Source organism: Phalacrocorax aristotelis, chromosome 1 (assembly GCF_949628215.1).
Source record: "Phalacrocorax aristotelis chromosome 1, bGulAri2.1, whole genome shotgun sequence".
In the NCBI taxonomy this organism is placed as follows: Eukaryota; Metazoa; Chordata; class Aves; order Suliformes; family Phalacrocoracidae; genus Phalacrocorax; species Phalacrocorax aristotelis.
In genome coordinates, this window is record NC_134276.1 from 23,071,770 (window position 1) to 23,099,254 (window position 27,485).

General features: G+C 39.1%; 1 protein-coding gene across 2 annotated transcripts in view; it reads right to left on the bottom strand.

Annotated features, from left to right (window-relative positions):
• Positions 1 to 13,631: 13,631 nt before the first annotated feature.
• The window catches only part of USP12 (ubiquitin specific peptidase 12), a 38,077-nt gene continuing 24,223 nt past the window's right edge, over positions 13,632 to 27,485 (bottom strand). For both annotated transcript variants that reach the window (XM_075084076.1, XM_075084085.1), the window contains exons 5-9: positions 23,889 to 23,965; positions 23,503 to 23,586; positions 20,840 to 21,037; positions 18,200 to 18,278; positions 13,632 to 15,461 (exon numbers count right to left, since the gene is read on the bottom strand). In XM_075084076.1, the coding sequence (XP_074940177.1) occupies positions 15,360 to 15,461; positions 18,200 to 18,278; positions 20,840 to 21,037; positions 23,503 to 23,586; positions 23,889 to 23,965 (540 nt within the window). In that variant the 3' untranslated portion in view covers positions 13,632 to 15,359. The remainder of the gene's footprint in view (positions 15,462 to 18,199; positions 18,279 to 20,839; positions 21,038 to 23,502; positions 23,587 to 23,888; positions 23,966 to 27,485) is intronic.

Genomic DNA, 27,485 nt, shown 5'->3' on the forward strand with positions numbered 1-27,485 from the left:
TGAGCAAGCAACTGGGAAAACTCCTTCTCTCTTCATTGAAAACCAGTGCATCAAACTGGAGCGTTGTTTGGATGATAATAACTCACTCCCCATCATGAACACAAAGGCACAACTTTGCAGGGATCCATCCTGCATCCCCTCATTACCTGTCAACAGAAAAACAGAAATTCTCAGCACTGGTCGCATGCTCTCCCTTAGGCAGAAAGCACTCCTCTAGCAAGCTTGTTTCTTACTGCAGAAGAGACGGGACAGGCCTGCAGTTAAACCCAGCAGCGGTATGACAGCTGCATGCAGTAAAGCTGTTGTAACACAATTTTAGTGCATCTTTTCCTCCTTGCCTTACCCGCTGTCTGCTGGGTTTCATGGGTGATGCTGGTTGGGCAAGCTGCCTGGCCCTGAAGCTGAGGATCGCAGGCAGGACAGCTGGAGCACTGCACCCCACAGCTGCCTCCCCAGGAACCCCTCGTCAATGCCCCTGGCCTCCACAGCCTTGGCTTAATTAGAGCAGCAGGAAAGACCAATGTCTCTGCTCTGCAGGCCAAAAGGTGAAAATAGCAATGTATTACATGGAGCTGAGAATGAGGAATCCCATGGTAGATGGAAATTACCACCACCAAAGGAAGAAAAAAAAAAGAATTAGAAATAATATTTAACTAATGATATCACAAAATAAAAAAAATGTCATTTCCGTCACTGTCACAGGGAATGCAAGTATGAATCTGAGCTCAACAATAATGAATGTCTCCTATTTGAGTGCCTAATATCCTCCATACATAATGATTGCTATGATTGCCCTTCCACAGCATATAGGGCACCAGCCCAGCATATAGAGATCAGCCTGGTCCTCCCTATAATTTAGGGATAACACAGTAACTCACTGGGAGTATAAATGGATGTGAGAGGTGCAAATTTAAAATTAGAAAATAAGAAAAATGATTATAGTTTTAGCAGCAGACACAGTGCCTCAGATGATTTTACAGGTGAGTTTCAGGGATAATTTTGCTTAGGAAGAAGGCAATGAAGTGAAGTCATCTTGCCAAAGCTTTTAGTTTACAAATTACTAAATTTTAAGAAGAGGACTCATACTATACATAAATGGAGATGAAGGGAAAGGTATTGTGACTTTGTTAGGAAAATCAGCTGACACGGTTGTCCAAGCTAGAGTGCAGATAGCGATGAGGAGCAGACCACTGATAGGTAGGGACTTATGGAACTAAAGCATGTAGCTTTTGTATAGTACAAAAACACTGCACAGGAGGGGGGTATCCAGGCTGAAAACAGAATAAGTAGTAGTGTCCTTTCTGGCAGGCAGCTTTGCTCAGGCCCTGGTGAAGGGTAACCCAACGTTACACAGACTGGAATCATAGAATCCTATCTACCCTGAGTCTGTGAATCTGCAGGTCTCAAAGGTGGGACTCATGAGTCACAAGCCAAATGCTGGGGTTGGTGGTTAGACTTGAATCTGCAGCAGAAGCATCCTGCTGCTGAGCCCAGGCAAGGAGAGGCCAAGCTCTTCCAGTCTGAATGCAGAGGGAACAAGTCTGAGACCAGCTCCAGAGGAGGAGGGAGAGAGAACAAGAGAAGAGGAGAACAGGACTAGAGCCAGTAGGACGAGTCAGGTTGGGAGTCGAGGCTGAGGAAGGCAGAGGGAAGAATGGAGAGCAGAACCACATGGGTACAGACATCTGCCCTGAGACGCAGGTAGAGAAGGGAGGTGGGGAGCAGGTCATAGAGAAACTGAGACTCACAAGCACAAAGAAATGGGGACCAGATTCAGGGAGAGTGAGATGAAGCAAAGCATGGGGAAGGAGACTAGTCGGAGGGCAGGGGAGGAAATGACTGGTTCAGACTGACCATATATGAGGTAACATAAGAAGTGTGAAGGCAACAAGAGAGAAGGGTACTGAGATCAAATAAGTAACCTAGTTAGAAATGCCAGCAAAAGGGACCTTGAACAAAGAGTTGTGTACCACAGGAGCAGCTGAATGAAATTTATAGCTCAGTGATACTGTGGTGGGTTGACCTTGGCTGGATGCCAGGTACCCACCAAAGCTGCTCTATCACTCCCCTCCTCAACTGGACAGGGGTAAAAAAACACGATGAAAGGCTTGGGGTTGAGATAAGGACAGGGAGGTCACTCAGCAATTACTGTCACAGGCAAAACAGATTCAAGAAAATTAATTTAATTTATTGCCAATCAAAAGTCAGAGTAGGGTAATGAGAAAATAAAAACAAATCTTAATAGCACCTTCCCCTCACCCCTCCCTTCTTCCAGGGCTCAGCTTCATTCCCAATTTCTCTACCTCTTCCCCCCGAGCGGCACAGGGGAATAGGGAATGGGGGTTGAGGTCAGTTCATCACACAGTGACTCTGCTGCTCCTTCCTCCTCAGGGGGAGGACTCCTCACACTCTTCCTCTGCACCAGCATGGGGGTCCCTCCCACAGGAGACAGTCCTCCATGCACTTCTCTAACATGGGTCCTTCTCACAGGCTTGCAGTTCTTCATGAACTGCTCCAGCAGTGACCCCACAGGGTCACAAGTCCTGCCAGGAAACATGCTCCAGCGTGGGCTCCTCTCTCCATGGGGACATAGGTCCTGCCAGGAGCCTGCTCCAGCACAGGCCCTCCACGGGATCACAGCCTTCTTTGGGAAGATCCACCCACTCCAGCATGGGGTCCTTCATGGGCTGCAGGGGGACAGCCTGCCTCACCATGGTCTTCACCACGGGCTGCAGGGGAATGTCTGCTCCAGGGCCTGGAGCTCCTCCTCCCCCTCCTCCTTCACTGACCTTGGTGTCTGCAGGGTTGTTTCCTCTCACATATTCTCACTCCTCTCTCTGGCTGCTGTCATGCAGCAGTGTTTCCCATTCTAAAATACATTACCCCAGAGGCGCTGCCACTGTCACCTATGCACTCAGCCTTGGCCAGCGGCACGTCTGTCTTGGAGACGGCTGGCATGGGCTCTATTGGGCATAGAGGGAGCTTCTGGCATCTTCTGACAGATGTCACCCCTGTAACCCTCCCCGCTAGCAAAAACTTGCCACACAAACCCAATACAGATACACAAGAGGTCAGATGAATAATAGCTCTCTGGTTTTAAAACATGGAAAATGGAAGCCAGACTATTCTCTGTGGTACATGGTGGGTGGATGAGAGATAAACACCATAAATTGAAGAGAGGGAAGTCCAGACTTGCAATGAGGATCTTCCATATTGAGGACAGTCAAGCACAGGTTGCCCAGAGAGGTTGTAGAGTCTCTGCCTTATGCATTTGCAAGACCCAAATGGAGAAAGCCTTGAGCAACCTGGTCTGACCACAGATGCCATATGAACACAGCTTTGGGAAGGGAATAGTTCCTGATCTTTCACTAACCAGTGGGTTAATTCCCCAGAGTTAAAAACAAACAAGAGGCTGGCATGGGAAAACAAAAAAACTTGCCCTGGGCATGTGTGAGACAACAGGGGGTTAAGTGGGAAACAATCTCCTCTAGCCTGGGGAGTCAGAAACTTGCTCCAAGGTCACCTATTTTCTTCAGAAAATCTCTGTGAAGCCTGCTTGCAACTTCATATGACTCCTCTTTTCATACCAAACTGTTCAGAAGATAATAAACCTATCTCTTGCTCTGTTAGCTCAAATGCCATGTTTTTTAGACAGACCTAAAGTTTCCATTCCTTCTAAGGACTGATAAATTACCTGCATAAGAAAACACCTCTGCTTCTCCCTCTTACCTGTCATTAAAAACCGGAAAGCTACAAATTCCAATGAATATTATCAAGTTTGTAATGTCAAGCATGCAAAGGGCAGAAATGGGAGGAAGGTAATCTGGTAGTGGTCAATGGCTCAACATGCAGATGGAGACTGGTGATGAGTGGTGTCCCTCAGAGGTCTGTACTGGGACCGGTACTATTTAATATCTTTATCAATGACATAGACAGTGGGATCAAATGGACCCTCAGCAAGTTTGCAGATGACACCAAACTGAGCGGTGCAGTTGACACACCAGAAGGATGGGATGTCATCCAGAGAGACCTAGATAAGCCGGAGAGTTAGGCCGGTGAGAACCTCATGAGGTTCAGCAAGGCAAAGTGCAAGGTCCTGCACCTGGGTTGGGGCAACCCCCAATACCAACACAGGATGGGGGATGAAGGGATTGAGAGCAGCCCTGCAGAGATGGACTTGGGGGTACTGGTGAACGAAAAGCTGGACACGAGCCAACAATGTGCGCTCGCAGTCCGGGAGGCCAACTGTATCCTGGGCTGCGTGAAAAGAAGCGTGGGCAGCAGGTTGAGGAAGGTGATTCTGCCCCTCTGCTCTGCTCTGGTGAGACCCTACCTGCATCGCTCAGCACAAGAAGGACATGGAACTGTTGGAGCGGGTCCAGAGGAGGGCCACAAAAATGATCCGAGGTGTGGAGCACTTCTCCTACAGGAACAGGCTGAGAGATTTGGGGTTGTTCAGCCTGGAGAAGAGAAGGCTCCAGGGAGACCTTATTGTGGCCTTCCAGTACTTAAAGGGAGCTGTAGGAAAGATGGGGGCAATCTCTTTAGCAAGGCCTGTTGTGACAGGACAAGGGGTGATGATTTTAAACTAAAGGAGGATAGATTTAGACTGGATCTAAGGAAGAAATTTTTTACAATGAGGGTGGTGAAACACTGGCACAGGTTGCCCAGAGAGATGGTAGATGCCCCATCCCTGGAAACATTCCAGGTCAGCTTGGACGGGGCTCTGAGCAACCTGATCTAGTTGAAGATGTCCCTGCTCACTGCAGGGTGATTGGGTTAGATGATCTCTAAAGGTCCCTTCCAACCCAAACCATTCTATGATTCTATGAATCTTAATCCAGCCTCCTGATGCACATGCAGTAACACCCAAATGCTTAGACTGAAGCACTGTAGCATCTGAAGACCTTACACAATTACAGCAGCCTCAGATGTTTATGTTGTCTTAAACCCTCACGACTACCCAGTAGCCTAGTGGGATCTCCTGCTACTGAAGAATTCACATAGCAAAGTTACACCTGAATCCTAAAATCTGTGATCCCCATAAACCTATCCCATGAACCAGAAGGCAAGCAAACCAACTGTGCTCTTTCCTCTGCGGCTGTTTCACCACAAATTGGAGAATGACATTCCTACAAAGCATTTAAGTTTTGACAACTCACTGATTTCTGACAAAATTATCTTTTCTGGAAAACTCCTGCTCAGTTGTAACTCTGAAGACACAACTGCAGAATGCAGTAGGAGCTGAGCTGACCCTCTTCAGAAAGCGCCATACCCCACTAGTGGATTTTACCCTGGATTTTACTGGTTTGATGATATCCATTCTGTTGACTCTAATCAGAGAGTGAAGGATGGGATTTGAGAAAGTTGAGGTGGATTCCGTTGGCAATCAGGAGTAGCACAATAGAACCAGTATTTTACTGGAAGCTTGCACAGGGCTCAGAGCGCCAGGGTGCTATGTTTACTGTGACGAGTGCAGCTTGGTTGATGGCCCACTGCATGCTCGACAAGCTGGAACTTCTCCAGAGCACTCTCCTGCAATCTCATGGTTTGCCCAAGCAAATTGCTGAATTTCATTTTTGACACAGAGAGACATGTTTCAACAGAACTAGGTTCCCTTTTCTCACAAAGCTGCTCATGCAGCCCTGCCTTTAAAAGCATGTATCACTGACCTGAATGCAACTACTTTTCCTCACAAAAGCGCTCTAAAACAAAAATTCCCATATACACCATTAGCCTTCAGTGAAATTCCTGACGACAATCAAATACTGAACACATATTGTATGTGCCATTGCCTTGAGAGTACTGGTTTAACAAGAGTGTTTGAATTCTGCAGCAGTGTAATGTACTTCCTCCAACAAGACAGCCAGAGCTGTACAAGACAGCAGTTTTCAAAAAAACTATTTAAAGAAGATAGAGCTTCTCTCCCACGTTTAGTATGTGAAAGCTCTGCTGTTGATGTTAGTATGTTTGTATGAATAGCGTTGATCATCGATAAATCCGTGCTCACATAGGTTTGAATATGCTATGCTGTCACACCGTGCTTAGAACATTGCTATGACAAGCTCCAGTGATTTTAAGAAAACTAACACTTAATAATGCAAACATTTCTTTTCAATTATATGGAACTGGAGATTTTCACCACCATCCATGAGATGGATTCTTTACCTTCTGTGAAGCTACTGAAAACTTCTATTAATAAATCAGGCCAAAATTGTCAACTCTATGTAAAAAAATTAGGCTTCCAACTCTGTATTAGGCTTCTCCATTAAAATGACCTTTCCAAAGACATTGAGATCATGTAGCTCCTTTTAATTTTAGTGGACTTTTACTGTTAACACTGAAGAAATATTCAGAAGACAAGTAGAATTTTAAATCACATTGAAACAATTAGCTTCAGGCAGTTGCATTTCAAAAGTTTTTGTTTTCAAATACATCGCCTGCTTTCCAGAATAACAGTAGCAGTTTGAAAACATCCACACTTAGCTACTGCAGAGTTTAAGCATTTGCATGTCTACGTTCAGCTTACATTTGCACGAGTATGTCAAAATGTTTTTTAATTCCTTCTCACACTTTAGGAGAAACATGCAAGAACTGACAGATTTGTGGGAAAAAACCCTCACGTTGGCCATTAGCAAGAGTCGGTGATTTACACATAATTATCTAGACATCCACAACAGACCAATCTGCCAAATAAATGGAATGCTAATGTGACAGCTGACTTCTAATCTCCACATCTTCCTTACTACAATTTAAAAAATAACACAAACAATGGGAAACCAACATTGATATAAGGACACTTAGAACTTTAATTCACCTAACATAATCATCTATGAGAAGTATTTCAGTAGATTATGAATCACAAAATATCAAACTAATTTTCAATGAAAAACTTCTCCAGCCTCAAAATTCACATAGACCTTGCTTACAGAATGGGGAAAACGCTTCATTACCTTTAATTTCACCAGAAAAGGTAAGTCATTTGCATTAAATCAGCATCTCCAAGATGATGCTTAGAGAGAGCTGTTGCATTTTGAGGGTCCATACACTCTTTTGGAGCACATGGGTTTGTTCCCTCTGATATTCAAGACCGCAAACTTTCAGTGCTCCTTGCTTCCACAGCAATTACTACAGCTTTTGCACTATACTATCTGTGGTCCTTATCAACAAAGGTACTTAAAATACATAACTCCTGTTAAATTTAATGATTAATTGGAGTTTTGTAATCTTCCTGCATGCTGACCCCTACAATCTTATCCAGCCCTTGAGGCGACTAAACAGAAAATGCAGTGCTGCTTTTCATACTTATGTAAATAGCCATGATACATCAGGAAGTGCTTTCTATCCATGCTCTGCCAACAATGGAAACTGGAGTCAGATCATGGCTTAACGAGATAATCTTCATGAGCAGATGCTAAATGCCCCTCAGTTAGAAACCACCAAACATGGCAAGTTAGAACAAGGATGACTTGAATACAGAAAACTCCAAGTATGTGCCCGAGTCCTAGAAGCTGCTGTACCTGTTGCACACAAGTGGAAGAGCTGGCAACCAGCTTACGTAGCCCTCTACCCAATCTTATCTCTAATTTTGCAAGGAATATTTTAGAAGATAGAATTTTAATGTGCACTTCATGTAGGGGAACAGTGCCAAATTCAACAGTGTCTGCAATGCGAGGCTATAGCAGAGTAAGTGGCAGCAGGCAGGTCTCCTCCAGGGAGGATTCACGGCGGCTCTCTGAAACACGTATTTTCTTGAAGGGAAACACTGATGCAGGCCTGAATTATGCAGGACTCTGGCGAATGACACTCATCGCCCCCATAAACCCAAGATTTCTCTTTTTTGGGGACACACGGCAGCTGTGTTTTCACATTATCCCTTCTCACTTTCCAAAACTGAAGTTGATAGTTGTGCAGTTAAAGACAAATATTAATGTGCTGTAACTATTATCATGGGTACGTTCTTTATGGAAGTCTTCAGTTGCACAAACAGCTGTGTTTTCTGATGTGTGCAGATGTATCTGCCATACAGCATAAACACTAGGAGATGCCATTTTTTAGACATGCAGGCTCACAGTGCAGGCTGATAATCTGTATAATACAGACTGTCCCTATCAGCCTGCACAAACAGCCTTTTTTTTTTTGTCTTCTTCCAGTCTGGGAGAATGGTCATTGTTTTTAGAAGATTTCAAGGCTCTGGAGCTTTTTTTCATCTCATTCTAATCTTTATTAATAACCTTTCAGTATGCTACTTAGCTTTATTTTTAAAAGTTACCAAATTTGGCCAAAAGCAGTGGTTCACTGCTTTGTATTAACAATTACTATTACTCACTGAAGCACAAAATTGTCATGCATTCTATTTTGAATGCCCAAGTTCTTTTTTAACCTTTTCTTCTCCCAAATATATACATTATCTTGCACACGATCCCATAATGAAGAAAGACAAAAGACAGCTTAGGAACTTAGTCACTCTTGTTTCATTTCTCTGAATTATGAATTTTTCTATATGTAACATACAGGAAAAAAGAGGCTAATTGGTGTTGAAATATACATGTGGAACGTACTTCTTGATCTCAGCCTGTATCCCTTCCCCTAATTCAGAAAAAGTTACCCAATTTCATTGAAGAAAAAAAATAGGGTGAGTGAATACATAGCCTATACATATCAAAGTTGTACCTTCAAAATGGTCTCCCTACTATTCAAAGAAAGGGAATAAAAAGGAGCAGTGGCCTATCTCAGAGCCTTGCATGTGCTTATCAAGTACAGTCCTGCTGAACGTAGTTTTTCTCTAGACATTGGCTGAAGGTTCGTGGTGGCTGCTCTGCAAAATTTGGGTCCTGCTAGAATACACTGGGATTAGCACACACAGCAATACCTCCCTGGTATCTAGCTACTAACGGGTCTTAACACAAGCTGCACTCATTCTGATAGATCTCTGTGTGATATTGCCTCCACACTGAACCCCAAGCAAATTCAGAAATAATCTATATGTTATCTTCTATAAAGCAAATGTTTCCTTTTTCAAATGTTTATGGTTGTGTAACAACCCTAGGGAGAAACATGGAATGCCCTTCAGAGTCTCCTTAAAAAGAGGAAGAAAGGCATACATCAAGGTTGCATCTGTTCAATCCAATGACTCCAAAAGAGTGTTTTTGATATTGAAGAGTACTTTCACCAGAGGGGCATGAGGAGTAGAAGACAAAAAGCTCCAGATATTTTCAGTGCAAAAAATCTTAAACATTGGTCTCATCTCTGACATACAGCTCAGTAATTTAGCAAACATTGCCTGTAGCTGCCTATCAGCAGTCTTCCTTGGCATGAAAGATGCAGACAGAAGACTGACGTGACATAACATTAGGATGATCAGCCTCTAGAAACACAAATAAATGTGCACGCATGAAAGTATGTAACTCGAGCTGAATGTCGTGAGCATATCTCATGAGAGCCGATTAAAGCGGCCATTACAATAAAGCAACATTTAGTGAGAAAGAGCTGAAATAACGTAATGATCACAGCTCAGAGCGGTTATGTGTATCAACTTGTGTTATGATGTGATGGCATTCAAATTCTGAGCAGGCGATACTTGACAGCAGTGAGATTTTCAGGCATCCATGGATATTGAATCACTTCATAACGTAGCATGCTAATAAAATATTTGGAGATCTTCAATTTTTTTCTAACTTAAAATCAGTAACAGAAAATACAGAAAGCGGTCCTAGTGAATAGCTGAAAATGCTTTGTAGATCAGACCATTAAAAGATTATATTCCATTTGATTGACATATATGCATAAATTGTTTCTGGAGGAGCACTCATTAATACAATCACATCAACCTAACAAATTCGTGTACAGATAGAAATTTCAAATACAGGCTTAAATAGCAAACTAAACACACTCAAAGGCACACACTTCAATACACTCTTCAATAAACAACAAAAGCCTAGCACGGCAGGACATACGGAGCATCCCCTAAATTCTCCGAACACCAGAAATCTGCATTAAATGTAATTTATTGTCTTTTGGGGAAGTGCTGCTTTTATATCCAGCGTTAGCAAATAATTGTAAAGCTGCTTCTCTGTATTCTCTGCCAGGTCCTGCCGTGCGTTTTCTCTCCCAGATTACATAACCTGCAGAAGGCAGAACACGGGCACGACTGATGATCCTTCTGTAATTACAAGCTCTCTAATGCTGCCAACACGAGTTCCATACAAAGAGCTAGGTAGAAAGTACCTTGCCCTTTTCAGAGCCCTTACAATCTCTTATGCAGGCAGCAATCACAAGCCATTAGAGGGAAAGAAAGAATATAATTTATTTGTACTTTTGGGAAGAAACTGGAAAATATTACTCAGTTCAATTCAAAACTGGTGATGTTTGCAAATAATCCCCCTTATATATCCAACACATTCTTACACAAGTTTCCCCAAAGGGATTAATCAACTATAATAGCAGATTCTTAGGTTTAGCCTAAAAATTAACTCGCTTAAGAAGAAAAAAATGGTAAGAGGCAGGCAATTTTGCAGAAATTTTTTAATATAGACCAAAGAAAGTTTATTTCTGCCTCAACACACTCTATTATTATGACTGGAAACATCAGATTCCAGAGATCTCTGTATTTAAAAGATTAAGCCTGTGTTTGTTTGCATGGTAGTTGACTTGCATAGTTCATTTATAGCAATCAGTCAGCAGCAGAGCTGCTGCAAAATGAACAACCCTTGAATACAGATTATGTAGAATACTAATTTCAGTAATAATTGAGTACTTGGACACTTGCACGTAAAGAGACTAATGTATTATACATCTCACATTATGCTGTGAGAGGTTAGGACTTTGAAGCCTTACAAGACAGAAACCGTAAGCGTGCATATTGCATTATCAAGAGGGAAAACAAAGACTGAATTTCTAAGATACATAAACTTAAGATCAACCCAGACAAATGTGGGGTGCAAAGTGGACAGTTTACACTGTAAAACCACTCTTTGAAAGCAAATGAACCGTATCTGGATTATTTAAACTTCTAGAAAAAAAAGTCACAAGAGTATCTGCAATATAATACTGCAACCCACAGATTATTAACATGTACTGAAATGAAGTTCTCTCCTCTTACAGATAAGGTAATGGAAGAGGTGCATGTACTGCTGGTTTAATCTACAAATACATCTAAAGGGATGACACGCCAGTTTCAAATAACTGCTCTCAGGCAACTTAAAAAAAAGGAAAAAAGAAAAAAACCCAACCCAACCAACCAACCCACCCACCACCCAACCCTTTTTGGCATCCTCAGCCGTTGATGCATTTTCAATGCTTTCTACAAGCTCCCACTCTCAGCCTCTCAGCTCAAGCTGAATTCTGTCATTGAGCAAAGTCAACAGTTAAACAGAAAAAAAGATGTCACCTCTTCATGTGTGTAAGTAGACAAAGCTTTGTGTGTAAGAGGATTCATCCCTGCTCTTCTGTAATCCACCTTGTGGAGGTATACTCTACTAAGGGACAACTACTAATTTTGAATTAACAGTTATGAAGAAAGTTATGAGGATCTGTTGATGACATTAACTGTACACAGGTAAGATTTATCTGTAAGGGCAATTGGAAATTTCTGTAGAAAAAAGGTAAGAAGAAACAAAGCTAAGTAAGTTCTGGTAAATGAAGGCTGAAGATTTCACATATCAAAATTTCTTTCAGTTACAAGCACTTAGTAGTAAGTCTATACATCATCATAAACCTACAGCTGAGAGCCCGGACCAAATAGCACAAGATAAAGTTCCTTTAATACGGAAATTACAAAGGTAACTGTAGGCCTCAAATACTTCAGGTTTTAAAATTTACAAACATCACCACAAAAAAGTAACCAAGTGATACAGACTCTCATCTGTATATGATCCCAACAGTGCATATGCAATAGTGTTTGTGGAAACACTGAAACAGACACGGAGAACAAGCCAGGATGTCCTGTCTGGCTTCAAGCTGCTGCTCCAGAAGGATGCAGATCATCTGTGCACCTTGTGTTATACCTGCCGTCCCACACAGCTGTCAAAGGGTATGGCAGAAGATCCGAAGTGGCATCAAATCCCTATGTGCGAACATCTGAATATCACCTGAAGATATACGATCTGATTTATGAAAACACAATTCAATTTAACCGTTTGTACGTGTACCTGAACACCTAAAAGTCACTATTTTCATGCAGTTAAAGGTTATGGATGTGGGCGTCACAACTACAAATATGGCAGGGTATGAACTGTAAAACCGTCAGTACGTACACTCATTACAAACAGCAGCATATACTCCAAGTGAAGAACAACTTGATACCAAATCATACACGGACATTGTAACCAGTGGCATTGTTTTCTCCTGATGCTGGACCCCCATCTTTGGTCAGACTCTCTGTTAGGTTAGTGCTGTAAACACTGCTATTTTTCTTTCCTTCTCTTTTCCATCCCACAAGGTGGCGACCCAAGAAATCCCTTAGGCAACTTGGCTGCATATTTTATAGCAAGGTGCAGATTTTTTTGAGGAAATGGAAGTCATGAAAGAACAGTATTTCACAACACTCCCTTCTCCTCTACGTCAGAAACCAACAACGTCAAAACTAATTCTAGAGAACTATACCACCAAAAATATGGTCCTCACCAAACTATTTTTGTAACAACACACCTAGGAAGATATATTGTGTATTTGAACACACTTCTCCCTCCACGGCTGAGGGCAGCTAGCTTAAAATGGGAAATTCCAGATACTTTTTAGGCTTGAAAACAATGAAAAGCACAAAAGGCAGCTGACTGACCATTCAGGCTCCACAAAGGATACAGTACTTACCTTTAGAGAACATACTTTATTTAATAGAAGTTTTTTGCTCCAATATACAAAATAGGGGACTGTAGTCCCAATTAACATTTACATAGTTACACAGCGAATAATTCCCACCATTTACAACTGATGACTTCCCCACACTCCCCAATGTATTACAGCCAAGAAAAAAACCACGCTATCATGTTTTACATACCAGTTATATTTTGCACTTCCCTGCTTCTTTTCATTGAAGTTGCAGTTTCTGATATCAATTTAATCAAGAACTTACAATTATTTCAGCTGCACTAAAAGAAAATGAAATATATAATTTGAAATACTATCTCAAAAACCCTATACAAAATAAAAGTCACTATCTTATAAAAATACATTGCAGGAGTAAAACCAGTGACACAACAAAAATGTTTTAAAATTTGTTAGGGTATAAAATATTTAGCAACTAGCCTCAGCTTTTAAATACACCAAAATTAAAAAAAAAAAGAAGAAAAAAAGGACCAAATATTTTCAATTAGCAAAAAGTAATGTGAGAGTTCTTTTACAATACTGTACCTTTAGTATGCAAAGGACTTCATCCTTCTAATGTGCACCATTATCCAACGGATTCACCCCTCAACCCTTTTCCCACTGAAACCTGAAAAAAGTTTTTAAAATACTTCGTAACCTTTAAGAAAAATCCAATCAGTTTTTCTGCATCTCCCACAATATTTAAGCTTTACTTTACAATGCTGGTAGTTTAATCATGACACATAATTCTCTAGAAAAGAATTGTAGCCAAACCAAGGCTTTAGAAACCTTGCATTTTACAAAAGCCATTTGTTACAATATGACAGTTGCTGAATAGCCCACTTTATTTTGTGACCCTGTTAAAGATTTGTTCAACTGAGTGAATAGGTGAAGTCGTTTCCTGAGCTAAAAGATACAAGTAAGTAAATAGTCAGTTATAGCAGCAGACAGGAGACATTCTTTTTAAAAGTTGGAACAGTATCAATAAAATAACCTTAGAAAATCACAATTATGTAAAAATCACTAGCAGAAGAGGGAGTGACAAGGACATCCAAGACCTGATTGCCATAATCTGGAATGCACATCTCATGACTTTCCAGAAATTACATTCAGCTACTGTCAAACAACGTACTGGTAAGTGGAAGAATGTCATATCACAATAGTTCACATTTCTTACAGATCAGGTGTTTTGTCAAGATTTAATTCTTAACGCTGTTTCACAAAGCTAAAGCAGAAATTTTCACCCTACAGGACTTAAACATTATTACTTTTAAGGGAATGTGGTATCTTCAATCTCATGAAATTCAAAACCTATTTCTTTTCATTACTCAGGCATAATTTACACTTGAGACCCTGAGTGGTTTTTAGGATAGTTGCCCATGCCACTGGCAACACAAGTGGATCCATTTTAGGAGAGGGAATAATATTCTGAAAATGGTTTACATCCATTCAAATCATTCTAATTTGCTTAGAGTATAAAACATTAACAAATTATTAAAGAGCTCTAATGACCAGTATACCACCACTGCACCATCATTTTCTTACAATATGCATTCTTAAAGTCTTCTATGTAATAGTCTGATCACTTTTTTCACTCACTAATGGAAAAACGATATTCTAATTTAATTAAATAAAGTACCTCACTTAGATACCAGTTCCTCCAGAAGGAAATCTCTCTTCTGCGTTATTCATTTTTTACAGACATTGTAGGCATTGTTTTTAGAATTTATATTGGCTCTTCTTTAACATTTAAACATAATTAGTTTTAATTCAAATTAATATATAAAATTTCCAATACTTGTTAGAATAAAGGACAGTACACAAGATCCTAAGTTACAATAATTTATAAATAAAAATAAACTATTACAAACCAAATCTTTCCCCATACGGAGATTAAAAGCCATAATCTTGACTGATTGTTCCCGATCATACATTATAAATAACGTAAGCTTCTTCAGAGAAGCAAAACATACTTGCCCCCCTGACACCAGTTTATATCTTTAGTTAAACTACTACCATCAAGAAGGCAATTGTGTTGGGCCCAGATATATCTTTCTGCTTACATGTTAACCCTCCCAGCCTCATTCTTTTAAACTTAAGCACAGGAAACTAAGTTCACAAAGAGTCCTTTACCTTTTATACACAAAGTCTGTATGAAATACAGAGTTCTAATGCTCCTATTGCACCAATCTGGCAGTGCAGTTAGAACCTGATTCAAATTCCACTGAATTCCATGAAAGGCTCTCCAGTGACCTTAATGGGCTTTGAATTAGGACCACAGAGATAGTACTACCTAACGGGAAGCTCCTGCAAGAGTGGCTGGTATCTCTCTTTTTGCTTATACGATGCAGTGGAGATGTGTAGTCAGCATGATACCTGAGCAAATAAAATGAAAATGATACAAAGGTTTTAAGAATCCCAAACTCTTTGCTTAGTCATGTGCAAACTGTGCTACTGCCCCTGGAGCTCCCTGCTTTCCTTTTCTTCAGTGCTTGCTCCATTCCAAGATAGAGAAGATGTGAGGCATAAAAATCTCTCTTCACTACAGTTTCCCCTCAATCCCGAGACTGATAGAAGAGGATGTAACCAGACTCAGAGTTCTTTGAGATGTCTGATGTCAACCCGTAGAATTCTTCAATAGCTTGTGCATCAATTTTCTGTATGTAAAAACCCAAAAATTAAGTAAAAATATCTTGTGTAACATATACATGGCATTAAGTTCCACTGTAAAAACTATTGTCAAACAAAAATCACTTTCACATCATTACATAAAGTAATAACATCCAAATAATTTTTAAACTTGTTATGTTTTGATTTTCCCTCTGCGTCAACTGCACAGAGGGTAGTAAATATATACACATTTCTGTGAAACATTTTATATACAAGTGTATATAAACATGTATAAAAATGTATATAAACATTTTATATAAAAATTTTTAAGTATGACGTGAACCTACTACGAGTGCAACCTTACGTGCATTGCTTGCATGCATTTCACACAGAAAAGTTTTAAAGACAACAATATCCCATTGAGACTTTAAATTCAGTATGAAGAATGCAAGTACAGACTATCATTTCTAAATCTAAGCAGTGTAAACCAATCAAGTGCTCAGGAGAATAAGGAGGAGGCAGAGAATGAAGGCTAATGTTTTCTATGTTTTCACACAGAACGTTTGCCTCTGATCCTCTTAGCTTACAAAGCCTCCTATAACCAAGATTTTTGTGAAAAGATGCAAAACTTCTGCTAAGATGACGAGAAGAGTACTGCCTGGTTTTCATTGTCATCATTTTCAGGTACAAAAGAAACTGAAAGCAAGCTCTCTTGCCACATTTTAAATCAAGGGCAATTAGGCTACAAACAACAAAAAAGTGGAAAGATAAATTTTTCTTCACTTATGCAGGTTTTATTGAATTTCACTCCCATTATTTGGAATAAAACCTCTCTCAGGAAGGAGTGAGCCATTCCAACTTGATGAACCATGGGCCTAAATGTCAATGAGATGTTTTAGATCTAAGAACAAAGAAATTCTTTCCTTCCTTTTTAGAAGGGCTAAGAGAAAAAAATACATTACTGCCAGGTGTTACAGCTTTGGTACTGGACAGATTGTCCCTGATGTTTGTGAAATGATACAAGATCTACTACAGCATACTCTGTTCTTCCTGGAGGAAAGTGGACTTTTGACCCTATCAAGACATTTCAATTTACTGTGTATCTTGATAAGACACAGAGGCAATCCCTTCACTTTGCCAATAGCTCTGCGTATTTCTATGTTTCTCGTTTCCTGTGTTAAAAACTGTCCATAATGTGGCTTGGAGAGAAGAATTCTTCAATACCCATACTCATTCTGCAATTAACAATGTACATCTGTGCTGGTTTTGGCTGCAGTAGAGTTAATTTTCTTCATAGTAGCTAGCATGTGTTTTGGATTTCTGCTGGAAACAGTGTTGATAACACAGGGACATTTTAGTTACTGCTGAGCTGGGCTTACACAGAGTCAAGGCTCTTTCTGCTTCTCACCTCACCCCACCAGCGAGTGGGCTGGGGGTGCACAAGAAGCTGGGAGGGGACACAGCTGGGACATCTGACCCCAACGGACCAAAGGGATATTCCATACCATATGACGTCATGCTCGGTATATAAAGCTGGGGGAAGAAGAAGGAAGGGAAGACATTCAGAGTGATGGTGTTTGTCTTCCCAAGCAACTGTAACTGTTATGTGTGATGGAGCCCTGCTTTCCTGGAGATGGCTGAACACCTGCCTGTTGATGGGAAGTAGCAAACGAATTCCTTGTTTTGCTGTGCTTGTGTGTGCAGCTTTTGCTTTACCTATTAAACTGTCTTTATCTCAGCCAATGAGTTTTCTCACTTTTACTCTTCTGATTCTCTCTCCCACCCCACCAGAGGGGAGTGAGCGAGTGGCTTAGTGGGGCTTAGTTGCTGGCTGGGGATAAACAACGACAAAGTCCAATGCCTGTCTCACTCATTTTTCTTCTTTTCAATTATGCAGTTCTTGTGTATTGTAAGGAAAATGTAAACTATTCATTTTATAGATTTAATTAATTTGAAGTCAGGAAAAAGACTTGGACAGCACAGTTCTACTTCTGTTCATGCATAAGCATAGACAAGGGGGGAAAAAAGAAAGACGACAGAACAAGCGAAAAACCTGAGATGCTATAAGGACACCAGCAGTTTCTGCCCTTTCTCTCAATAAAGAATAAATGATGAAACAGAAGATCATAAAATCAAAACTGGTGAAGGGAATTCTGCTGTTCCAAGAAATTAGTTAGCAGCTTTTTTTTTTCTTTTAATAATAAGAATTCCTGGAAGCATGGCTAATTCTAGCAAGAACACCACCAGAGGCGAAAGGCTCCTGTTTCAGGGATTAACTTTTAAACTTTAGGGTGAAATACCAAAAATCTGAAGTTTCTTCCTGTTTTGATACTTGTTATACTCTTGTCTGAAACAATCCGGAACACTTGATAAAACAGACTACCAGACTGACCCATTCCATTAGAATAATAGAAAATATGAACAAATGGCTTGCTCCAATTTCTTGCCCTCAGAAAAGAACCGCAGTAAAATAAATTTATTTGTATCTTCATCTGCCATGTCTTGTGGCCACAGGAATAGCTTATTAAACAAAGGTGAAAGACAGTGGCCATAAACAAAGAAGCTTCTTTTAAGAAGTATGAAAAATAAAATGCAATTCAAAGTATTGTATAGTCAAATTGTAAGGCACAGTTCTGCACTCACAGTTATTGCTCATTTAGACTGGGGTTGAACTCTCTTTTCATTAGCACACCAGTCCTTTTACTTCAAGTAATCGTATGCACAAGGGTGGGTGCATGTGCTCTGGTTGGTATGAGAAAAACGTCCAGGGTTACATGGAGCTTACCTCAACAATATCATCATCAAAAAGCAACCAAAAATCATGACTCTTCACTATTGCAATATAATGTCCTCTGTTAGGGCCACTGTAAAATAAAATTAGAAAAGAACACAGACAATAACACTCATATATGTAGAAATGTATTTCTTTTTTTTTTTTCCCTTGAAGAAAAGCAATACTTAACAGTAATTAAAATAGCTACCAGTACAACTTCCGTTTGGATGTTTCTTTTCTTTTTTCCCTCCACTTACGTCATCTTCATAATGCAGTCTTACTGTCTTTATATAAATTGATCTTGATTACTTATCTCTGATTGACTTTGGTTGATTTGATTGACTCGATTGATTACTTAAATCTTACTTTTTTTATACATTAATGTTGTGCTTTATACATTAATATTGTGCTAAAAAAAGGATTACAATTTCAAATGAGGAATAAGCAGCACAGTCATTGAAAATATCAATGAAATTGAAAAAAAAAAAAAAGAGACAGACAGAAGTGCAATCAAGAAAACGTTCTGATGTTTCATAAGGACAGAACAGACCCCAAACTATTTCTGATCGTCAGAAAGAAAGAGCTGTAGAGCTGCTGTTCATTTACAGTCTCAATCAGGAATCTCTTTATCTGGTCCACTGTAAACAAAAACTGAATTAAACTGACAGTCTCAAGAATCCTCACAGCAATGAGAAGGACTCCCAGTTACATTAAAACTGTTATAATACACAGTTCTTCAGTTTATGGCAGACAATAAATTGCACCACAACTACGACAGAAAAAAAATACAAGTTTAAAAGTGTTCTACTTCTAGTCAGATTTCAAGTAAATAAATAATACACTTTCTGAAATAGCTGAACCTTACAACTGAAAGTGGACAACTAATTGAAGCAGTTCTGGAACTGTCTTAACCAGCTAAAAGCACTCATACAATTATTATGCCTAGATCAGGGAGGGAAGGTTGCCATCTGTGAGGGACATGTCTGTGTACCAAATCACATAGCCCAGTGAAAACTGGGTTCATCTTCTTCCACAGCTCTGAGAATGGGTAAGTTTCCAAGACTGCAGCTTGAATGAAGGAGAAAGAAATGGTCAGAGTTGGACAGAACAGTCAGAAATGGGCAGGTTCTATTTTCCCTAAGATCCAGAACAAAAGTTTCCCAGAAGACTATGGCACAAAGGCTTATTTTCCAAAACTGTCCTGGCCAACTTGAGATCTAGTCATCTTACCTCTGTTCTAATCCTTGGTCTATCTAGGTAGGAACGGGAATCGGGGTGGAACAGAGGGCAGTAGCTGGCAACTAGAGGGCAGGTCTGCCATTTTGAGGGACTTCAAGAAGTTGGAAGAATGGGCTGATAAGGACCTCATGAAGTTTAACAAGAACAAATGCAAAGTCTTGTGCCAGACTAACTCCATCCACCAGCACCAGCTGCAAACCAACTGCTGCCTAAGTGGGACCAGGAGATCAACAAGATGAGCTGTTAGCCAGCAGCACATCATTTTGGTGAGAGCGATGAGCACATATGGGGCTGTACTGTAAAAGTAGAGCCATCAGTAAAGTGATAATTCCCACCACTCTGCATTCTGTGACCCAAAACTGGACGGGGGATTCCAGACATGACCATGTCAGTTTAAAGGAGAGACTGATAAACTGGAGGAAGTTCAGTGGCAGGCCACTACATCTGTCAGAGGGCTACAGCACCAGATGGATGAAGAGAGGCTGAGCGAGCCAGCTTTATTCAGCCTGGAGAAGACTAAATGAAGAATCCAACTACTGTCTTCCTCTACCCAAAATGGAAAAGTTATAAAGAAATCACAGCCAGGCTCTTCTCCGAAATGCACAGTGAAAGCAGAAGAGGCAGTGGTCACAAATTGCAGCAAGGAAAATTCTCACCACATTGGGGGGCGGGGGGAATAAATCACTGTGAGATCATAGGTGGAGTGGAACAAATTGCCCAGAGAGGCAGTGAAATCAGCATTCCTAGTCATTAAACTGAGCCAAGTGCAACCTAATCTAACACCAGTTAGCTCTGCTTTGAGCTTTAAGTAGTAGACCTCACAATGTGTATTATTCTTTGATTCTAGATGTTAAATTGTAGTTTTCCACTTCGGGGCTTTTATCTACTCAATCATCAGTTTGTAGAACAGCCTTGATTTTAAGGCATGAAACCATAAGAAAGTTTGCTGAATACAGAAAAATCAAATACAAATCTAAGTCATATTCCTTCCTAAAGCAAGGAAACAAAGTAATCAACAAAACTCATAATTTACGGATTACAGAAAATGTTGCTCAAGCCTTAAAAAACCCCACCCTAAAGGAAATGCTTTAAAAAGGAATCTGTTCTATAACACTTTCCTTCCTAAGAAAATTATCTTTAAATGTTATTACAGTTATATGACACTGCATGAACTTAGCTAAGTTCATACAAGATCCATCATGTGAAATACAGTTATCACCTTCCACAAAGAATTATGATGGCAAGAAAGCCATACGTTCTGTCAGGATTGGTAGCATCCCCCCACAATGCTTTCTTTCCTAAGAAACTTTTCGAGAGGTCTTTAAATGCTATTAGAGTTATGTGATGGGTGTTTCGGTTTTTAAACCTAGTTAAACTTATACATAAATCCCTTGCATAAAATAGAGTCGTTACCTTCCACAATGAACTACCACAGCAACAAGGTCGTACATTCTGTCAGGATTGGTGGCATCTCCTGAGGTGTTAAATAAACGAAGCTCTAAAGGAAAAACTACTCTATAAGAGAGTTTTGTGTATCGATGCAGCTGATCCATGTATTTAAATCTCTTCAAATGGAGAGCTAGAATCATAGGCAGCTTTTTTACTTTCATCCTGGGGAAAAAAAAAACAAACAACAAACCAATGGTATTTCCAGTATCCAGCCAAAATGTTCAGTTGATATCAACAAACAGGAAACCTGTTTTACTGAAGTCTTTAAAAAAGTTTTGCAAGCATTAGAAGAAGCTCAAATAATCATCCGTTTAACGAATATTGAACATGTCCTGTGTTGCTAAACTAAGGGTGGATTTTAACAACTGAGACAATTGCAAATGTATTTAAAATAATAAGCTATAATATATAATAATAACAGCCATGATGAACCCACATAATAATTTAGACACAATGACTGCATAGCACTGAATTAAATTTTTAAACATACCTCCCCATAGCTTTCCTGAGTTCCCAAAAGCAAAACCTAGATCCCACTTGGTATAGGGCAGAGGTATTGCAACAACGTTGTTCCAGAGATCCTGTTCCAGCTGAATTTCTCAGTAAACTAGCCAAGTCAAACAAGCTTTTTAAAATAAGTTTTGTTACACCACTTTGTTACAATATGCATTACTCCAAGTTTTCCTATCAAGCTATTAATTTAATATTGCCAAGGGATACAAATAGCCCACTGTTACGCACCTTACCTCATGCTACCCAAACCAGATACTGCTGTGCTCTAGCACAATAATTTTGCACAAATGTTGCAGCATTTTTTTTACGGCAGTCAAAGCCAGAAAGTGATAATCTAATTTTACTGAGGGCTCACTGACCGCTTTCCCTAGTTTGAGGTATTGAGATCTCGCATCAATGCCTACAAATCCTGACACAGCTGGCCTGGCAGCAAACAGACTTCCACTCTCTGGGCAATAAATTTGCCCATACTAACACAGCAACCCAGCTAGGATGCTCCGCTTCTTGGCACGGCTAACTGCCTTAGATGAGCACTCTGCTGAATTTTTCAAAATGCCTTCAGCCCTGAAAGGTAGCTCAAAAGTCTCAACAACACAGCCCAGGTTTCAGACACGTCTACTCGGACCATGTTTTCAGAACATCAGGAAATGTTTGTACAGGACAACCCTTTTTCAAAAGATAGGGGGATGGAGACAAAATCCTTGAAAACCCACTTTCCTTCCCTTTTTCTCATTCAACTTAAACTGAGAGTAACCTGTAGGAAACCCTGCTAGACTCAGATTTTCTCCATGGCTCACAAGCAAACTAGGAAATGAAAAAAGCTGGAGAAGAGCAGAAAGATGACAGATGCAACCATTTTTAGGGAGAGTTACATTTTTATTATATTACTGAGATATGGATACAATTTCTGCTCTATTTCTTTTTTCAAAATGAAAGTCCTCTCTTATAGTGCAGCTGTGTTTGATAATAGCTCTTTCACTGGTGAAGAAATTCAGTACACCACTTTTGCTAGTTGAGTAGACACTATCACAGATAAGCTCCATGTTACAGAGATGGAAGAAAATTATGACCATAGTGAAAGTGAACTTAAGCCCCACATGAAAAGCAAAATATAAACAATAAAAGCTGTGTTTTGCCAATATGGCAGTGCCTGCAGTACAGGCTTATGTCAACACAGCTTATATTTGTCAGGTATCACATTACCTCCCACACAGAAAAAGAGCTACGGCAACAGAAACCAACAGGACAGACCTGGCCTCACAACCCTCTAATACACACCAATTAGTAAGCTTAGGCAATGTGTGAAGGCAGACATTGCAGATGAGATATGCCAAAAGCCATGTACTCAATCTATGGTAAACCAAACAACCATAATTAGTGGTATAACCAGTAAAGCATGTCAGCGTTCCCATCCCTTCAACTCATCTACGAGCAACCAAATACTTTCTCAGATAATAAAGACCACACAGTACACAAAATCAGAGGTTTTTTCAAAGGTGTAAACTAGACTAAAAGAATGATTACGGCAGACAAGTATTGTTTTTAAACATAATGAATTTCAGGTTTCCATGGAACTTCTGATGCTTTTCAGGAGCACTGTCAAGCAGAAGTTTAGCATGACTAATTACACTTTTAAGAAACCAGAAACTCACTTAACAAAAAAAAGTTACAAACCTCATTCTGACTGAATCAGAAAAACAGTGCTATCAAACTGATTCTTACAGCAATTCAAAAATTATTTTGTTACCAAGACAAAACCAACTTTAAAAAGTCACATGAAATCAGTGACTTTTCATCATTACCCATAATCTTTGATTAGTCACTGGCAGTTTGTTTTAACTTGTCTTTTAAACTTATTTTTGGTCTTAAGACCATTCTTTTTCTCATTTGTAAAATAACTAATGATCAAAGGAGTCCCAAAATGCTTTACATGGATTCTCATTACTCATGGAAGTAGGCTCATCCAAGTTACTCTTAGGTGGAAGAAGAGTGAGAAAAATTAAGGGAAAAAGAACGTTCTCCCCCTGCCTCATAACATACGCACACAAGGAAATACAAGAGTATTTTCACAAAATGCATAGGTGATTTTTTTCCCCTCCCTGAGTCTGATGTACCTTTTATGTGCTTCTTGCTTACTGCGACATTCTTCACAGTAATACTTGTATTCACTGCACAGAGTTTCTGTATTGCTGAAACCCCTGAATAAAAAAAAAAAAAAAAAAGCTATAAATACTAGTTTCTTATCTGAAATAGACATATAAACATGTACTATATAAACATAATTTTATACTCTTAAATCTACATAAGCTAAAATTTGCTAAGCTTGTGAGCTTTTAGTTTTACTTCCTGCTTTCTAGGTAACATATAGATAAGATAAACATAAGATAAAAGACAAATTATGAACATTTTTGTCGTATCTTAGTAAAACTAAGTAAAACTACGCAAAAAATAAGGAAGGTAGTTTTTCTAAGTAAAAACTAAGGTAGATTTTTGCATCTACCTTAAACAATGAGTGATTGAAGTATTCTGCTCCACATCAACTGAAAGGTCTAAGAAGTCTTCATCTTTGCTGCTTATCTGCAGGAAAAAAAAGAACCAATAGATTACAGTTAAAACTAGTTATACTAATATACCTCTGTTTTTCAGTACCATTTTCTGTTGACAGAATGCATCTTTTACTTTATAACAGCCTTTTAAAAATTGTTACTGGTGGCCTTTCTATTTCAGAGATTTGCTAGATCTGTCTCTGATTTTGCTCAGAAAAGGAAGAGGGAGGTGTGTATGTGTCCATGGGGTATATAATATCAGTTGTCATCATGATGTCATTTCAGCTTAACAGTATTAATGCCAAGTTCCCTCTACACCTCACTCTTTTCAAAAGAACACAATCACTGGGATTCTTCTAGTTAGTGCTCTCACCTCTGTTCTTCCCGTATGATGCCCTCCAACTGAAAGTTATGTATTTGTATATCCTAATGTCCCTCATAAAGAGCACCAGTATTCTCAATCCTCTTGTCTAGATTCATACTTTGAGCAGCAGATAGCAAATTTGTTGGTAAATGAGAGCGTGGGACTTGGTCTGATAGAGGCAGAAGAGTGCATAGCCATTTCTTACAAAAATGCAAGAATAACAATTAGAGTAAAAAAGAAAATCCTAGAAGCAGAGAATAAATTCCATCACAAATACTCCAAAATGGTGATGGACAAAATCCACAGCTGCCCTGAAAACCAATTCTGTTATTAAAAGGTTTAGGAAATAGCAATCTGCAGCCTTAACTTTTGTCTGCTGTTCCTCTCTTTATTTAGAGATACTCAGTGCCACTGATGGGAAGGTCCTCTGCCTTTTACAACTCCTAGGTACAAAAGTAAATGCTTTCAGAAAAGATGCTTAGCTGCAGTTTCTTGATGGAAAGCAGGAAAAGTTAAACAGCTACAGGAGAACTAATGTAAGTTCATCTTTAAGACCTGAGATTTATGTTTTTTCTTCAACTCAGAATAAAAAAAATTTAGAAAGTTTTCTCTGATTACCAAGAGATGAAAACCACACAGTTCCTAAGGGCAGCATACGTGGAGAACAAAAAGGAAAAATACAGGTGGCCAAGACAAATATTTCTGAAAATTAATACCATTGAGCAAATCCAAAAACTTATTAAGTTGAAAGCTTCAGTTAATATCTGTGAGAGGACTGGGCAAGGATTCTTCCCACCCTTCTGTAGCTGATCTTACCAAGAGTAAGTGCACATGTACAAAAAATACGTCACTATGCCGATTTACATCACATCTACTACATTATTTAGATGCTGAAGTGTAATGTTTATACTTTTAAAGGGATAACAGAAATATATGGAAAACTTCCAAGATGTTTTTAGGATGGAAAGAAAAAAGCCACCTCCTTCAGTGTGCACTGCACATTTCTTGTCTTTAGCGGTGTACTACTGTTTAGCTGTGTGGACAATTCTTCAAAATATCCCACTGCAAATCACTTTTGGAATTATCAAATTTGAGTTCGTAACACTAAGAACTTTGGTGGAAATAATTTAAGCCTAGGGAGTAAGAATGGATCAGAAAAAAAAGAAAATAGTTCTAGAAATCACTGTTCACTGTGATCACTGTTATTCAGACATGCAATTAGATAATTCTTCCTCTCAGTATAATCAAAGAAAATTCCATGAAACAATAAAGATTTCACAGGCAGCCTTACCCCATGCAGAAGCTGTAAGGGAGGGGAGGATGTGGAGAAGAGGAAAGGGATGTGTTGTACTTGGTTAAAAACAGATTGGGACTGAAACCAGAAGTTTGCAAAAAGAATTCTTCCATTCTTAGTGATAATACTGATAATACTACCTTAAAGAACCTCTCTCAGGTTATCCAGACCATTGTACACTTAGGATCATGAGGAACTGCTAAAGGCTTTATTGAAAGAATAGCCAAGTAGATTTTTTCCATCTATGTTGACAATGTAGAAATTGCTATTCTGAATTTTCAAGATTTTTTGAACATTACTATTTGAACAGTACTTTTTTTTTTCAGCATTAACTCATAGTTTTAATAAAAAAAGATAAATTATTAAAAAGTCACCCTCCACTCTAACCAGCTCCCTTCCTCAACCTCTTCTGTAGACAGGGATGTTTATTTGAACAGAACAAGTTCCTTAGGCTAAAGTCGCCAATATTATATATTTCAATCATCTATAGAATGAAAAAAAGATGGATGCAGTGAGAAAACCTCATCACTTGCAGAATCAAGTCCTGATGTGTTCAGAAAGCCATCTGAGTGCTTCGAACAGGAGTATCTGAGTAACAGTGACGAATTTGGGTGTTCCAACATTCTGGCTAAAGGTGATGGTACGTTGTTCTCACATCAAGGACATAATCTGCACTCCAACACCTCAGCTATCCTCTGATGACCAATGCCACACAGAAGAGAAAACTCAGAAGGCTAACCCTCATGCAATATGTATTTCTTTCAGTCTGGATTTTCACTAGTTACGTGAGTCAGCTCACTGACAAAAAGGCTTTTGCAACTGTAGGCTCCTATATGTGCTAAGACAGAAACTATTTTTAAATGAAGCTGAAACAAACGGGCATGATTTATCTTGGTTTCAAATTAAAAAAAAAGAGAGAGAAAAAAAGTAGGGCATAGTTAAGGCTTCTATAGTCTATAGTACTCCTGTAAGAGATACTACTGAGATTTTCCTTATTGCCAACTCTCAGTCCAAAGTACAATTGAGCCAAATAATTTTATGCCTTGTAGAGTCATTTGAACACAAGAGCAAGACCATCAGCTGGAGAAAAACATTATTGATATGTTTAGTGCTTTTGACCCAAGATGACTTCCTATTTTTCTCTGTGGAAGTACTGCCTGCATTTAGCAGCTTCAAATTTAATCTTAATGAAGTCAATTACATTATTGTCTGGTTTACTGTTATTCTTTCCTTAAACTGTTAGAGAAATCTGTAAAACCAATGAACTTCTAGATAATTTTTATCTATGAGCCACAAAAATTTGCAACAGTCACTTCATGGTACTACCTCTATCAAGCAATTGGGAAAGCATCATAACAAGAAATCACATTAAAAGCATGCAAAGACAATTTACAACCTGTTTTGTAACTTATCCATTTTATAGTATGGCTTGACCCACGACGTGAATCTTTGTTAAAGAATCATATTTATGTTCCTTATATTCCACTGTTCACACTTAAACCGAGGATAAATCTTTAGTCAGTTAATTTTTTATCTTAAGATGGGCTAATGAGACTGTGTCCTGGAAAGTTCTTTTCTATAATCAGGACAATTGAAATTAGAATAAATCTTGCTATGCTAATTTTAGGAATATTGAGTAGGTTTGGCCAGTTAAAAGATGATTATTCTCACTTAGAGCAAAGATATATTATGCTTTATATTTAAGGATGCAATAAGTTCCAATTTAAATAAAAAATATGCTAAGGTTATCATCTTATCATTTAGAAGCACTAATTCATCCACTATTGCTGTGTAATCTTCTACATTAGCTATATCCAAGTATGCCTGACATTTTAAGTCATATTTCTAAACACAGAAAGACTCTAAATGCCAACAGCTTCCAATAAACATTAA